This window comes from Seriola dumerili, unplaced genomic scaffold (assembly GCF_002260705.1).
Source record: "Seriola dumerili isolate Sdu_G_001 unplaced genomic scaffold, Sdu_1.0 BDQW01001124.1, whole genome shotgun sequence".
In the NCBI taxonomy this organism is placed as follows: domain Eukaryota; kingdom Metazoa; phylum Chordata; class Actinopteri; order Carangiformes; family Carangidae; genus Seriola; species Seriola dumerili.
Window position 1 is genome coordinate 1,376,335 of NW_019175379.1, and position 17,637 is coordinate 1,393,971.

At 38.5% G+C, this 17,637-nt stretch overlaps 1 protein-coding gene across 1 annotated transcript in view; it reads left to right on the forward strand.

Moving 5' to 3' along the window:
- Positions 1-7,137: 7,137 nt before the first annotated feature.
- Positions 7,138-17,637, forward strand: part of malrd1 (MAM and LDL receptor class A domain containing 1) — a 49,047-nt gene continuing 38,547 nt past the window's right edge. Inside the window, exons 1-7 of the mRNA XM_022767046.1 lie at positions 7,138-7,312; positions 8,872-9,003; positions 9,135-9,223; positions 9,322-9,483; positions 11,755-11,851; positions 14,922-15,056; positions 16,104-16,256. Coding sequence (XP_022622767.1) covers positions 7,138-7,312; positions 8,872-9,003; positions 9,135-9,223; positions 9,322-9,483; positions 11,755-11,851; positions 14,922-15,056; positions 16,104-16,256 — 943 coding nt within the window. The remainder of the gene's footprint in view (positions 7,313-8,871; positions 9,004-9,134; positions 9,224-9,321; positions 9,484-11,754; positions 11,852-14,921; positions 15,057-16,103; positions 16,257-17,637) is intronic.

The following is a 17,637-nucleotide window of genomic DNA, read 5'->3' on the forward strand; positions in this document are numbered from 1 at the left end:
GACAGAGGAGAGTGAACACTCCCCGCCGGAAACTCCTTGAACTTCTCCCTGTGAACTTCACACGCAACAGGGAACGTCCTAAACCGAGCTCTGCACCTTTTGAACTCTTTATCCATGTCAGAGTTTTCCTGGCTGAGGAGGCTGATTCCCACCTCAGATCATTCAAACCAGTGGAGCAAAGACACATCTACTAGTGCTGAACTCTTTTCTGGGTGAGGAGCATTGCAGTATATTGCCACATTTTGCTGAACTCACAGTAGTAAAACAGAAGTTGTTAAATATTCAGCTGTAGCAAGAAATACACTGTAAATGGTACACTGATAGTACCGAGCCACGCGCAGCTCATCAGTCCAGAGACACTGTTTTTATGTTTTTTTCACTTTGCTGTTCTCTTTTTGTTGCAAATGTGAAGTGCAGGACAAAGGAGCAGTAAACATAGGTAGTAAACTTACAAAACTGACTATTTTGTCTATATGCATTTCACTTCTGTTCTGATTAAAGAAAAAAAGTCAGTAAAACTTATTCATACCACTTTTCAAAAACGTAAAAACACGGACACATAAACACCCAAACAACAGAAATAGATCACCTGAAAATAGCTGTGGATTGAGGTTTTTGATACGTAAGCGTAGCAATAAATAACCTTTAGTTTTGAGCTGTGAAAAACGACTGTTAAGTACGCAGGGATGTAGTGAGGGGGAATGATGTTTTGTGTTAGTTTAAAGCCTCACTGCAGAGTCATGGACTATACTTATAATACTATAACTGCAATCTCTACAAGGTCATTAAATAGTCGATGCATCATGTGAAAAAAGTATCAGATACATTTTTGACAAGCTTAAGCTTACGGGACGGCCTGACTTTTGCAATAATTTTTATTTGAAAGAATTAGGACTAAAAGACCCAAACAGAAATTTAGATCAGAATTTTATTTTTTACAGCATATTCAATGTATTATTCACTACACTAACTGTGCAAAAAAGGATGCAAACCAAGAAAAGGAGCCTCTATTTTGTTAGAGAAATTTAAAGCATCCTTTGTTTTTATGGCACCAAGGCGAATTCAATTGTGTCAACAGTTGTGCAGTTAAAAGAGAGATGTACTGTATGTGTACCATCACCAACAACAAGGTCTCCAAATAAATAAATTGTAAAGTAAAAATAAATGGCAGCGGATGGCGTTTGCTCTTTGAGATGATAATCTACTGTTTGACAGAATTCAGCTTTTTCACTCAAAATTCATGTGCAGTTCCACACGCGTGGGCGTCTTGAAGTTTTTATCATCCCATGTTGGTACTTCAGGCCATGACAGAACATGAGCTATTCTGTATGAGATTGTATTTTATCTGATGAAATAGGAGGTTCAATGTCACTCATGGCTGGATGTGATTAACATGAGTCCAACATTGTAGCTGTGAGCCCGCATCAATCAGCTATATCAACCTGAACCACAGGCACAGTTAGTTGCCTCATAGGTCCATAAGCCTTGACATTTTTGCTTTATCAAGGCAGCATTTATTATTTCATATCTGATCACATACAGCAGCAGTCCTGTATCAGCTGTCATTAGAAGAAATGACTTGTGTTGAGCTGTCTGCGTCCTGCCCAAAACCACACAGACTCACAGCCTCTCTGCCCTGATGGATGCATGTAAATGCCTCAATTACAGCACGTGCTCAATGAATTCGTGCCCTGGTGTCAGCTCATTATTCACACGCACACACACAGGGTTGTCATGGTCAAGGATTCTGCCAATTTCCCCTTATAATTTATACATTGCAGCACTTGAATATCAAAAGGTATGAGCTGTCACACTCCTTTTTAATTCTCAACTTTCTGGAATCATACTCTGACTGACTGTCGTCTCAGTTTAATACTTTGTGAAGACTGTTTAAAGTTGAAATTCACAGTGAAGAAAATGTTATCTTTGAAATCATTCTGGGTTGTCATTATAAAACCTATCCCCTCCTCCTGTTTAATGACCCCCCTCCCCTTCTTAGTCATTAATCAAGCTATAATTATTATTCAGGTGATTTACTTTGAGAGCTAATGACCAAAAGGAGAAAGGACAGGTTCTTCACTCAAAAAAGACTTTATAATAATGTGATGCATTATTTAGAAAATCTGTCATCTGTCATTTACAACAAGTAAATAAATAATTAGGTAATTTATTGTAAGGGCTGATTTATTGCCGGGGTGGAATATAACTATGTGCATTTATACAAGTACTGCACTTAAAGGCCCCCTCTGATGAAAGTCAAGTTTTTAACCTTATTTCCATATGCTGTTTTTTATATAATACAATACATATCATGAGCAATTCACACAGCCAGGGATTCGTACCTCATATAACCAATCCCATTAACTTGCGGGGACGTGGGGTGGACAAAACCTTATCAGGACAGAGAGCCAGAGTTTGCATTAGCACAGCCACTAACACTGTGTCAACCAGTTGCAAGCTAACACGCTAACAAACAACATAAACAAACTAGAAAATGCAATTTCTGAAGAAATTGTGGGATTGCTGGCTTCTGCATAAACTGAAGCTAAACTGCGTTGCTGGCTTGAAATTTGTAAGAAGAAGCAGTTGAAGTCGTATTAAGAGATGGGGAAAAGGGAAAAGGCATGAAGAATGCAAACTATAGTGAAAAAGTTTAAAATGTGAGTCATATTGTGGAAGCGAGTTGATGTACACATAGAGAGAAACTGAGCTGCATTTCCATGTGCATATACCCTTCACTGTAAATCCCAATTCACTCACTCAATTTAAAAGTTTATTTGAAACGGCCTGCACACAAAACTTGTTTACATGTATATCAACTCTGGAAACCGTAAGGCAACACCTGCTACATGACAACAGCATTCACACTAGAACGACAGGAGCCTCCAGATTAGAATATACAGGACACCCACCCACATAGACCAGTACCTACTCTGTGACTCTCACAACCCACTGGAACACACTGGAAGCTATAGGAGTTACCCTGATTGTGAACTGACCATTGTGAAATCAGCCACAAGATCCAGGAAGAACACCGACTCTGCAGGTGGTGAAGAGAAGAATAACAACAGAAGTTAGTGACAAGCTGGCGAACATATTGGAGCATTTAACGGCGAAAAAGCCAGATATTTCCCTTAGGAGATGGTGGAGACCAAAAACAGAGCTAAAAGAGAGTGAATATCGGACTTATATTCAACAGGTGGCCAGAAACATAACACCAAATGAATGATGTGCCACATAACTGCTGGATGTGTAAATACGCAACTGTTTGCTAACAAGTTTGCCTTATTAACTTAATAGGTAATGATATGTCAGCGTTGTGTTCACAACTTGTTTCTGCTGCCCTGTTATTGCATATATCATTAAGTAAATTATCTGTATGTTCTTTTCTCGTCTGTTTTACTGCAGATGTGGGGTATGCTTTTAAAAATAAAATCTAGCCTCTGCGGGCTTCAGATGCTAGCTGGCTTCCTGACATTTTTCTGAGCATGTGGGCAAAGTAGCTCTTAAATACTGACAGGTGGCAGCGTTGCAGCAGGACTGGCAAATGGGACGCATAAGACTCAGGTGTTTCATGGAGGCTGATTTTCTGGCTCACATTCCTCTTATCAAGTTAATTTGTCAACTCTGTGTCGGCCGCTGTGGGTCACACATCACAGAGCACTGCAGGATCTTCCTCCCCACTCCGTGCTGATTGGAGGTGCCGAGTGAAGCATCTCCTACAGGTACACTGTTAAAATTAAACTCCAGCTGTTATGATCACTTCACTCTGCAGTGAATCACTGGATTCAGGTTGGAGGAAAATTACCAGGTGTTGCACATCGGCACGGCTCGAGTAGGATTATGAAAGCAGATTGGCTGTATTCAAAATGCGATGAAATTGTTCGTCGCTGTCAATATGTTCTAATTACCAACGTGTTGAAAGGTGTCAGAGTAGGAAAAAAGCGGTTATGGTAATGAATCATCATGACTAGGCAACACAGGTTAACTTTGGGCTCTTTTTCTCTCCTGTAGAGCTACATTTCCCATAAAACTGAAATCACACAGACAATCATCAACAGCTTTCTTTCTACTGCTGAATAGAAACATGTCCAGGAACATAAAGTCTGTACTCAACTGAAATTCTTAGAGATTTCATTGGTCATTTTACTTCTTTTTTTTTTTGCCTGTATTTGCTGCAGCAGGTAACAATCTGATTTGGCTTTCCTCCCAGTACATTCCCTCTTTTTTATTTATTTATGTTTTAACTTGTGAGATAATGGAATTTTTAACTAAAATTCTCCATTGCAGATTATGTGCTGGTGTGAGACAGTAACCTCCCACTTTCCATTACTCATCAACAGAGGGGTGAAAATTTGAGGTCAAAGACAATCAGTCTGGTTACAAACAGGAACAGGATTTAATCACAGTTTTGTTTTAATATGTGCAACACTGTGCAACAACAGATTAGTTCAAATCTTTGACAAATGGTTGCACTGGTCACACCAGCCCCTGGAGCCTCAATGATAAATCTTTCTTATTGAAATCACTTAAAGTGCTGCTTTGCTTTGACCTCAGTTTTGCTCATGAAGGTGAGTTGAGTGAGTAACAAGAGTTTTTAAGAATTCATAAGCTGTAGGGCAGAGGAGGAAGGAAACATATGAGCTGTGAAGGGAAGCTTTGTTGAAAATTCGCTGCATTTTTGTACTTGTAGAAATGTTTTTTTTTAAGCCATGCAAGGCAAAGCAAGGCTGGTTCAGACTGAAATATCACAACAACTGGATGGACTACCATTGAATAAAAGTTAGTTTGGTTTGGTTCACACATGCATGTCGCCCCAAGCTCCTTTACACCGCTGGACTCACCTTTTTAATTGAGTTGTAAAGTGATATTTAGTCCTTGATGTCTGGGGCCTATGCTGTTCGTTAAAAGAGCCTCGGCTCTCTGTATATATTATTATACAATACAATGATTGTGCTTAAGTACAGCCTCACTTCATCTAATATAGACACTTAACTTTGCTTTATTTTTTCCATCATATTTACTTCAAGGACTATACTGTACTGAACAGAATATTGAGTGTATTTTCTATGTGAACATAACTTTTAATCTAGTAATATCAGCAGTACAACGCTAGACTGCTTTTATACCCATCTGCTATGAAAATTATGTGCCTTCACGAAAATAATTTGGTAATTAACTCCCACTTTTATTCATGAATGAAGTCAGCTTTGTGCTGCCGTGTTGGCTGGACTCTTTACAGGCAGATGTTAATAACTCCCCTTGTTGAGCTGAAGTTAATTATGGTCATGAGTCACCATGATTGAGCACATTGCTATTCTGTGCTCTTGCACCTTAATGTCATATGTTAAAACTGCAATAAGATTATTAGACTTAATCTTCCTGACCACAAATTGCTTCCCATCCCATGTATTTCTGCATCTTGACACTGTTATTCGAATATAAAACATTCTACACTATATGTGGCACTGTCTCAGCATGCTGCTGACTGTATTATGATACTATCACTACTACTGCCAATAGGGATCAATACATACGTGATCTTTTCCTTGTTCGATTGGTCCCTCATCCCCCATGGAGCTGTCAGGCTTGCCTTTTTTCTCAAGGTTAATTTCATTTGAACTACACCAGCTGCAACTACACTCTTGTACTGGCTTGGTGCTTGTCTGTTTTAAGGTCCTGTCTTTATTGATTGCTGTGAAATGAAATTATGCCTCACCGTAAAGTGTGGCTGAGCCCTGTTGGACACAGTTAACGATGCTATTATAGTAGTTCATAATCCCAGCCTAAGCTTTTCTCTCCCTTGTTACATGTTAAATCCATCAACTTGTAATTAGTCAGATCTAATGTATTTTATCTTGTTGAAAACACTTGGCACTCTTCAGGCTCTTCATTGTTTCCACCTGTGCAGGCGGATATAGATTTCCAATTATATTATGTTATATTAGCAGTGGTTATTTAAAAGCTGTTTGTGCTCCAGGATAAGAATGTATGTTGTTGTAAGTTACAGCTGAAATAAACACATGCAAACACAGACACATACACTTAACCAAGCACTTACCTTTTGGCCATGTTAGCATTGTTGCTGTCAATGTCGGTTGACCCGCCACTTTGATCCAGACTGAAATATCTCAACAACTATTGGATGCTTTGAAATTTGGTAGGGATGTTCATGAAGCCAGCAGATTCATTTGTTGATCCCCTGACTTTATCTGCAGCGCCACCATGAAGTTAAGATTGGATGGATCGCCTTGAAATGTGATCCACACATTCACGTTGTAGTAAGGATGATTTCTTTTAACCTTCAATCAAAGTTTATGCTCTATTTCATGTTTACTGCTAATTAGCAATCGTTAGCTTTCTACACTCACATGGTAGCCATTATACCAGCTAAACAAAAGCATGTTTGCATTCTCATCGTGCGGATGTTAGCCTGCTAATGTTGGCACTCACAGCATCATGGTGCATAACTACAGCCTCACAGAGCTAACTCTAGTTTTAAGGAATAGGTTGACTTTTCCTACAAGAGTTAGATCAGAAGATGTTTCGACATGATTAAACAAACAAGTAATAATTAGTAAGCTGAACCTTAGAGGAGCCGTTGGGCAGATTTTGTTATCTTCGGACTGAACCAGGCTAGCTGTGTCCCCTTGCTTCCAGTCCTCATGCTAAAAAAGATAATGTAAGATGCTGGCTGCAGCTTCACATTTACCATCCAGACTAGGAAGCATCTTCTCAATCATCTCAACTCTCAGCTAGAACACGGAACATGTTTCCCAAAACCTAAGCTTAAGTCTAATCTTTAGTTTAAACCCATTTCAAGAATATAGAACCACCAAAACATGCTCACGTTTAAGAATTTTATTACTTTCTTCTTGTTATGACATGGTCCATGTTAAAAACAGAGACACATGAACCGGCAAAGTGACCTTATTGAGCAACAGCCATAAAAGCCATTTATTACCCTTTACAACACGCTAACACTGTGAACACACGTACAGGATCAATTCAAGATCCAAGTAAACTGGAGACGGTGAAGCAACGCTCTGCCTCGACAGGAGTTTTCCCTCATGCTCGAACAACAAAATGCTTTACTTGGAGGTGAAAATAAGGAGTTCTAGTTGAAGGACAAACAACATGTTGCTGCTGGGCTCGGTGTGGCTGCTGTTGACCTTCAGTCTGGTGTTTACCCCTGAGTGTGTCCAGGGCTGTTCAACCCAGGAGTTTACCTGTGCTCAGGGGTTATGTGTGCCTGAGGATTGTGTGTGTGACTTCACTGATAACTGTGGAGATGGGAGCGACGAGGAAAAGTGTGAGTAAAACAGGGAAACATACAGTATGATCATAAAAACCTGAATCAGAAAGTGTAAAGAGGTATTGTTAATAACCATTGTAGAAAAAGGTTTTAATTAATACTGTATTTTACTTTTCTGTTCAGTTGTTCAAAGTAAAAGTGAATCAAACATTATCTAAACATCACTTGCTTCCAAAAAATCTAAAAAGATTAGTGATAATTGATTAATTATTTTTAATTGCCTCACACTCAGGGCCACTGCTGGCCCATTTCTGTACCAAAAGCAATGCTGATATAATGGTATACTTAAAAGATGTCCTTAAAGTCCTTAGGAACTTTTTACCTTGGAAGTTACACTGTTCTATATTACAAGCCCTTTTGCACTTTAAACAAATATCCGCGTATCCTCAAATGAGCCCCTGCAGCAACACTCGTCTCATAAAACAGTGACTTTCTCTTACATTATTGTTGCCTTTGAAGTTTAAAGCTTATGGGCAGATTGTGCATATCCCTGTGCATTGCATTTCAAGGCTATTCAAGGCTAGGATAATAGTGTGGTAATAGTGTGGTAGTTCAAGGATCCAGGAAATCAAGGGTTTTATTGTCACATAAAAAGCAAAGTATGTGTATGTGTAGTGAAGTGTCACTACCTGTAGTGTAACATAATTGTGATTGGCTCCTTTAGAGAAGAAAGTGTCCAAATTAATTAATAAGAGGTTTATGAAAATAATATTTATTTTTAATAAAACTTGCAGTTTTGGAACATTTTAATTAGGGCAATAAAAGACTATGACTCAAAACCAACAGTGAGATTGGCCCTGATGCAGCGCACCTGCTGCACTGTGGACAGTTACGCCATTGGTGGCTACTATAAAGACTAGTGTGAAAAAAAAGAAATATGATAGATGAAAATTCTAATATAAAAATAACAAACAATAAATATATAAAATAAACAAAAATGTGTACAAGTATGAGTGCAAATGTGCAGGGCAGTGGAAAGGACACACATACATACATACATACATACATACATACATACATACATACATACATACACATATATTAGGATATACACGTGTACAGTACAATACATTTTTTTTATCATCCCAATGAATGGTCCAGATTTAATACTTAAGAATCATTATAAAAGTATTTGTAATTGGCAGCATTTTAACACATGAAGTGGCTTATACTAAAAGTTTAAGAAATATGTGCACAATTCTTGAAATATAATATCCAAATACCATGGCAGCCAAAAAAAAGTAAGTTATAACAAGAGCATTTTGTGAATATATTCAATTGTTTACATATATCTTTAGAAAAATAAAGCAATATAAATGTAATTCTGATTCCTGTTTGGCATACAGTATTATTGCTAATGTTTTATGATCCCTTGTTGCACATTTGGCTATAAAGTCAAATAAGAATCTATATGAGAAACCATTCAGTTTCTGCTGAGCTGACGAATCTTTATTGTCCATGGAAGCCACAGCTGAGTATTGTATTTCAGGATCAAACACAAAAGAGTGAAAGTGAAAGCAACAGTACAATGGAAGTGTTACTGTTTTCTGTTGAAGGTTCCAAATATAAGACGTGTAACTTTGAGGAGGGATTCTGTGACCTGATCCAAAGCTCAGAGACATTATCTGAATGGACCAGAACAACTGAAGTCCCGGGACTCAAACATGACCACACCAACAGCACATCAGGTTAGAGCATTTGACATTTGCTGTATGGGACGTATACTCCATTTTGAATTCACAAGCTTCACTTTATATCGGTTTTATTTATTTTTTCACATGCATACACCCCCACACTTCTCTCTCTCTCTCTCCTTCAGCATATTTCCTGTCTCTGTTATCTCTTGGAGGAAACACAACCACAGCAGACCTGACCAGTCCCATTTTCCTGCCCAATCAGACTTGCCAGGTAACAAAATACTCTAAATGGGTAACTTTAGCATAATCCAAGACAAATCCATTAACAACATGATATCAACTGAGTCAGTTTTCGTTTTCATTCAACAGCTGAGTTTTTACTATTATGTTGGGGCAACACATGGAGATCTTCAGGTCCTGGTTCAGACTCCACTGGGTCAGAGCACAGTGCTGTGGAAGTACTCCACACAACTACAGATGGAAACGTGGCTGCGGACAGTGGTTCAGTTTTCAAGTAATCACACTTTTCAGGTATGTAACGTTCAGAATTTACCATAATGACATTTTATATTGCTGTTTTATTGATTAGATTAGATTAGATTAGATTAGATTAGATTTGTAACCCATGCACACCAACAAATCACAAAAGAGACAGTCAGGCAGGTCACAGCAGAAAACATATGACATCATGTCACAACAGTAGTAACATTAACATAAAGATGATGCTGTAGCAATAGCCATTAAATTAAATCTATTCAATACAGTCGGTTGAGTAATAAATAAAAGTAAGTAATGCGCCTGAAAACAGGATCAATAAAACAGGCAATTAATATAAAAATGAATACATTGGCATATAGTAATTACTGAAAATGTTGTCATTTTGTACAGAATGGTATTGCTATAGATTACGTATTTGCTGATATAGTGGGTATTAACTGTACGAAATGCAGTAGGCCTATGTTTCCTTGAAACTGATAAAGTCATCACAGCAGGAATGAGCTGCATTTTATGTGCGTTGAGGGGGTACTGACCCAACTGGACCCTTCAAAGGCCATCTGGAGTCCTATAAAACCTGCTGTTTGTGCCCTTCCTATACCCTCAGACAATGTCAGTGTGTCACCCTTCTCCCCTTCTCTGCCTTCACCATCTGTCACTGAGTGCAGCCAGCTCAGCTTCATAACACAGCTTAACCAGCACAGGGAGTAAAGAGAGGTCAGCTCCCCTGTTAACAGTCACTTCCTCTCCATTAATCCACTTCCCGTTTCAAAGGCAGTTTAGTTAAGTGAGTTTTTATTTACCAGGGTGATTTCGGATGATTTTAACTCCAGCCTGTTGGCTTAATGATCTGCACTTTTTCACCTACTTAAATCCTCCAGTGTTTTCTTTTTCTTTTAGACTTACTTAGAGTTATTTCTTTGGACATCTTTATTAAGATTTGACCATGTATAATATAATATGTGTAAACACAGAAAACAGTAACAGAAAATCCAGTCTAGGAGTATTTTTGTAGAGCTGCTGCCACTGAGAATAATTAAGGGACTCTCTGGATATAAACTCCACCTTTTTTCTGAAGGGAACATCCACTAGATCTGATAACCACACCAGCTTGGCTGAAAACTACTCAAAGCTCATTTTTGGGAAAAAACTAAATACAAGCTGAAATTAAAACTGTGTTTGAATGCATTTTCCCATCACCCATAACGACACAATGCACCATTTATTTAGATTAGTCATAGATGATGGGTTATAAAACTCCAGTTGTGTCGATAAACCTGCTGTTGTGTGGACTTTGATTATTACCTTGTGGTGTGTTATCTTGTTTTACTAGTTTCTATCTTTTTGATTTCATTCCTATGTCTTTGTTTTTATCATTTGTTTTGTGTAAAAGACTTTGTCCTGGAAAACCTGGAAAACAGTTGACCAGTTTTCCAGTCATGAAAACCACATGAAAAATAAGAGAAAAAGTAAAATGTGCTTGGAAATTATTTCAATCTTCTCCTATTTCCGGGCAAAGTCATGTTCAGGATCACATTGACATTCAAATGGTAGACTAGTTTATGGACGACAGTAGTTTGAATAGGCTACTATCGGTTTTGTTTGGCAATGCTATGAATGCACACACGTAAGTCACTGCTGGCTGCTAACTGTGGTAGTTTTTACTAGGTTTATTGATTAACGTATTTTTCCCAACTTGTAACTGTTGAATAATGCGTTAGCACGTTTGGTTCAGTTGCTCAAGTTGACGCGCTTGCTAGCTTGTTTTGCACGTAGCGAAAGGATTAAGGTTTGTGATTCAATTCTGGTGGAGCAAAGGTTTCAACTGTGTGCTGGTTCATTGCTGAGAGTTGCATAGTAATAAATAGGAAGCCCGGGTCAGTACAATGAATGGGAGCCTAACTGTATGTTCGTCAAACACCGGCTAAAATATTCGCTAACGGCACCTTTTTACTTTGGTAGCATCTTTGTTAGCATCACTACAAACCCAGCGCTGCGTTGTTCAGGTAAAACAAACCATAATTTGGCATGAAATGTTGAACTTTTGTAGGTAGCTCACAGTGGGTGTGATTAAACTGGTTAAAGACTTCCCTTCCTATTACCAGTAAAGGGCTAGCTCATCATTGAAAATTTACTGGAAAAGTCCTGGAAAATGATTTCTAGAAAAGTAGGAACCCTGCCTTGTAAAATTTGTTCTAAAAACTTTTATAGAATAAAACTTCTTAATTTTGCTATAGACAAATAGACTGTGTAGAAAAATAATAAAAGGGTGAATGATATCTTGAAGGTTTTCTGTGTGTCCAGCAGGTGGTCATTCGAGGAGAACTTTCATCTGACAGCGAGGCCTCTGAGGTCCTGGCCATCGACGACCTATCCTTCAGTCCTGGCTGCCTGGCTGTGCCCGGTAGTGCTACCATTAATAACATCACTCTCCACAGAGGGACAAGTTCAGACCTTGACATTTTGAAATATCGCCACACATAAACAGACCGCCACAAACTTGTTTTGAATACTGATAACAGAGGGAAGACACTAAAGCACTCAGGATGGGATCCACAACAGAATAACTGAATCATTAAAATAGTGCTTACTAAACATTTCCCTACATTGAATACAGAACAGTTTTGCCTGCTATAGCGCCCTGCCTGCAGCTCAGTGATGAATATGATACAGTTGAGCATCTTGGCTGGGAGTGTTTGATAAAGCACTGTCCACTTTGCGTTTTGGACAGAATTTTAACATGTTGCCTCGGTGATATACAGTTTTTTAGCTGTAAGCACAAACTGCCACATCTTTACAACTGCTATTATTCACCAACTACAGGATCACATTCCTGCTCTCTGCCTGTAAAACAAACAGATAATGAGCGTATTTATTAATTGTCTCATTTAGGGTACAGTCTGTGGCCTTCAGCTTTTTTAGGTCTCTTTCCTCGATGAAGCATCAAGGCCACTCTGACTGTAAAGTGGAGCCAGAACTATGTCACTGATTTGAGTAATATGTGAATGTTTGGAGCCAAAGCACCACAGTTTTTTACTTGCTAAATGATGAGCTTGAGCTTTCATTTTTTACTGAATATATACATTTTTAAAATCAAATAATTCCTGCTTCCATATCCATTCATTAATGACCATGGAAGGCCTGCAAGGAAGCTATCTAACCATGAGGTCAGAATTTGTGGTATTGAGTGAAATGTCTCTAAAACTAATGGATGAATGTCCCCTTCAGGATGAATGCCCCTCAGCAGTTCCCCTCTGCTCTATTGAGTGTTATAGCATCTTTCAGCTCATTGTTTTGGAATAGTGGCTCACAGCCTTGGTTCATTTCCACCACTGTCATCAGCTCTCAGAAGCTCTGACAAATCCTCTGTATGCTAACTGCACAGCACCAAAAGGCATACAGACAGCAGTTAGCTGGTGAGTACGGTTTAGCATTCAACAGCTAAAGAACCACATATTTCCCTCAGGAGTTGGTGGAGACCAAAACAGAGCTCAGAGGAGAGAGAATGCTGGACTGGTTATATTGGATTGCTAGGGTTTCTCTGTGTCTGCTGGATGTATAAAAAGGCAACTGTTTGTAACATGTTTACTATAGCAACATTATTTTTTTGATTATAGCTAATTTTACTGCTACCAGTGGGGGTGTAAAATAGGTTAAACGAGAGTGAAGAATATTGTGGCAGAGTCTATTGGACTGTCTCCAGGCTTAGTTTACCATGTCTGAGTGGATGAGACAGGTCAGTGTCACCTTGGCACTTGGTCCCTTAGCTTCCATCTGTCTTTTGCTCTCAAGAAGAAATGTTCCTGGGCTGTTAGCAATCTGGCCTAGTTAACCATATCAGAAACTTAATAAAAGCTCAGGGGCAAGGGCTAGTTAAAGCTCCCTCAGAGTCTTCTCACCTGCAGCTCCATATGACTACTTTTATTGTCAAAGCACCTGTCCTGGAGATATGTACCAATGGATTTCACATTAAAATACCACTGACAGTTTACTACACAGGTAAGGTTTAATATGCATGGCACATCAGTGCATCCTGGCCCGTATATGTGCAAGAGGACATGGATATTGTTTTGATATGTGGCCCACATATAATATTGCTAACTACATGCCATTATGGCCACTTACAGAGGATTCTTTATGTCCCATGTCCTTTATAATTCACCGTATCTCGCACATAGCCGGTGAATTTGTTGCACTCTATTACAGGGTTCATGGCATCAATGAATTTAGATTAAGTGCGCTGTCACAAATAATGGCAATATAACCGTTAAGTTCTGGCCTATGAATAAATGGATGCAGGATCAGTATAAGACAGAAACATGTTATTGTAAATTGTATTTCCAGCCAAAGTTTGACACCTCTTTTACACCCTGTCCTCATTAAATCACACTCCTCGCATGTGTGAGTTGCTCCAAGGGTGTTTTCATGTCTGTACATGTTTTGGGGAAAAAGCAGGCCACTGTATAATTTATTATGGCTGTTCTTTTACATGCCTAACTCACATTCCCAGATGTTGTTGCCTGGCTAGGTCTTGTCTGACTCCTGAGAATCTCTGGTCTACCTTTATTATTTTGTCAGATATTTGTTCTTGATAAGATGAGTGAGTTAGGGAGATACTACTCAGAGGTGTACAGAGGCATAAGACCAGCTATGTGGTGAACATAGTATCTAGCTGCTAGAACTAAAAGAAGAGTGAATATTAGACTCCTGTTGACCAGATGGATAAAAACAGAACTCCATCCAACCAACTATTTATTAGTATACTCTCCATGATGATTTCATAAGGTGATATATGTTGACATTGTGTTGACAGCCTGATCCACTGCGGTGAGGCAACTTTTTTATTCTTATTAGTACATGGAGTTTGGTGACCTGTATTTGGCTCAGTTCATGTTCAACCCGTCACCACAGCCATATTAATTGAAATAGCTCTTATCAGTTGTGTTTATTGCTTTTCCATTCTTTTCTTTTTTTTGAAAGACTTTTTCTTTAAAAAAAAAATAAAAATAGTTTCTACAAAAATCTAAAACTATTTAAAGACTTTAAAATAGCCAGACAAAAGCCATTCAAAAATTGGACAGTAATTCACTTATGATTCCAATACTTCTCATAAGCAAAATGAAATTAAGTTAATTTGAGAGATGGAGTCCTAGATGTACTATTGATCAAAATATCTGAACATCATTCATTACTTCACAATTGAATCTAATCTTCCTTAACAAAGCTAATATACTTACTCTTCTCTGGATGCAGCTAAACTCATCCATATTAATCCACTGTGATCTCTTATGAGTGCTTTCTATTGATGAAATCACATGATAGGAGTCAGTGATAACAACTGTAACTCTTTGTATCTGGTGGGTCTACATTTGATTTAATAGCTGTCAGTTATCAAAGTGCCTCTTGCAATTGAATACTGTAATTACATCAAAATGTTGGTTGTATTAATCTCTCATGTCTGATTCATGTGGCAGAGAGCACTGCACCCCCCCGTCCTGTCTGCCCTCCCTCGTGGTTTGCCTGTGGTGGTGTTGGAGATTGTATCGAGGAAAGCAAAGTGTGTGACTTCACCCCAGATTGTCCCCATGGAGAGGACGAAGCCAGCTGCCGTAAGAACCTTGTTGCCAAGTAACACATTCAAATAATCCACATCCCATTTGTACATTTGACTGAGCGCAGGGTGGTGGATTTATACTCATCTGCCAGGATGACGACAGCGGTTGAGGGCACACTCAAAGATCGGGTGTTTCCAGTTTTGCAGTTTTCTTTTACCAGTATAAACCAGAGTTGCACGAAAAATTCTTTTTTTTTTTTTGTTTTTTGTTTTATGTCAGTTTGGCATGGCTGATAGGTCCAAATACTACAATGCCTATGAGCCTCAGCTGCCATTGCTCTGGAGAAAAAAATCAGTCAGAGGTGCAAATTAGGGTGGGAATGAATTAAAAATGCTTTATCACTGTATATGTGAACAAAACATGTGCTATTGTTGCTCAAATTAATCCAGAACTGAAGCAACACAGCTTCCACCTGCTGTTAGCAGTGAATGTAATAATATTTTAAGCATTGTGATTGGATGTCTCTTTCTGAAATGCACCTTGGGAGTTGCAGTTAACCTCTTTCTCGAAGCTTTTATGTACAGGCTTGTACTTTTTTAATCAAAGAACCAAATATTTTCTACAGCAGTTCTTCATCTTTTGCACTGATCATTCAACCAGGAGAGTTTCCTGGTCAGCTGTTAATCATTTAACATGGTCTAAAAATCAATAGGAGTTTTTGAATGCATCACACGATCTTCTTCAGCAGGTTGACTTTACCCAGTTGTCTTGGAATTGCAGATCTTCAAACATCTTGCACCCATGTTGGCTTAAAAGTTGAAATTGAAAATCTATTGTTGACCATAGAAACACAAGTTGACACAACAATTTTAACACAAGGTCCATTAGTAATAATAATGATCAGAAACAATAATCATTATTGTCAGAAACATATTCCATGGCAACTGGGCAAACTCCATCTGCTGAGGAAAATCATGTGATGTGAGTAAAAGCTCCAGAACAACTGCTTTTGGATCTTATAGTGAGATTGTTGTTCCAAGGTCACAAATGAACTATATAAACTTTATATAGATAATTTCCTATATCTCTCTACCCATTCAGCCGCTCAGTGTGACTTTGAGGATGGTTCTTGTGGCTGGTACGAGCTCACCCTTGGCGATGGCTTTGACTGGGTCAGGGGCTCATCTGTGGAGGTGCCTCCAGACTACAACAACTACCCCCCACCTTTGGACCACTCTACAAACAGCTCTGAAGGTAAAGAAACAATCACACCAAACATGTGCAGTAACAATGCCAAAATTGGCCATATGCAGTTGCTGTTATCAGAAATGGGATGAGCTGATAAGATGAATTGTGTCCAGGATGCTTGGTCAGAAATAACTGGCAAACGATAATATTATCTACAGATTAAATCAATGTTTTGTGGAAGGAAAGAAAATCCCTTTTTTGCATGTTTTTAAGAGATAAGCACTTCATGGGGAAATGCTTTCTCAGCCATCTGAATAATGGAAAGGAAATTGACATATGCTGTACTGATTCTGCATATTAATGCAACATACTTCACTGAATGCTGCACTGTACTCAATCTGAACACTATTAGTCTTCCCTAGGTTTATGTGCCACAATATGTTACTGTATATTATGCCTCATTAGATCATTATACATTTCTCTACATCAGTCCTCCAGTATAGATTTAACTCTTTGCAGCACGAATTTAACAGGGAATCTTGTTGCAGGCTGACTCACTCCATGCAGGTTTTTTTTTTAGTCGCACCATCTGTTTTTGTTATGTAATGAGCATGTACATGTAATGTTGTGTTGTATGAGCACGCTGTGAGAAGATGCTCTGTTAGTTTCAGACCTGGAGACTAGCCAGGCAGTAAAAGGAAGTAGAAATGAAGTCTCAGTTATATTCTGGGAGCATCTTGATGTGCTTCAAGCTCTGTGAAATGACACATATCCTGGTGGGAGCATCTGTTTCAAGATTTAGAAAATATTACTGTCACCATCGAGAGGTGTCTTTGTATTTGGTGGTGTTCAAACAGTACTTATTTGGCAGTTAGGCGCCTAGTATCAGCCAATATTCAAACTCAGTCACACCACCACCTCATACTGTGCAGTTCTGTGAGTGAGTTCTGCAATGCCATCCCACAAAGCCAAAATACACTAACTGTCACTGTGCTGCTGTAACTTGAATTTCTCCCTACTTATCAATAGTCTTATCTACTGATTACAAAATACAAAGTTTAGTTAAGACAAGAATCAACATTTGGCATCTGTTTTACCATTAAACATGCCATAGAAATTAGTGAAGTGTCTGCGTTATTGCGGCAAAACGACATATAGTAGATTAGCGAAGAAGACAAACTACAATAAAAACATTTTGACATGACATCTTAATCAGGTGATTTGAAAAAAGAAGGTCTATAGATTCAACTGATTCAACACTGCGGGAATCCCAGGTCAACCCTGTTACATCAATATGTACACTTCAAATTATTTACAATATTAATCTCAAAGATATCTGAGGTGCAATCAAATGCTTAACTCCCTGAAGGAAAGATCTTCTGAATATAGTGATGTAGAAAGTAAATATAATAAATACAGTAGGCTACATCTTAATTAGGCAATTGGG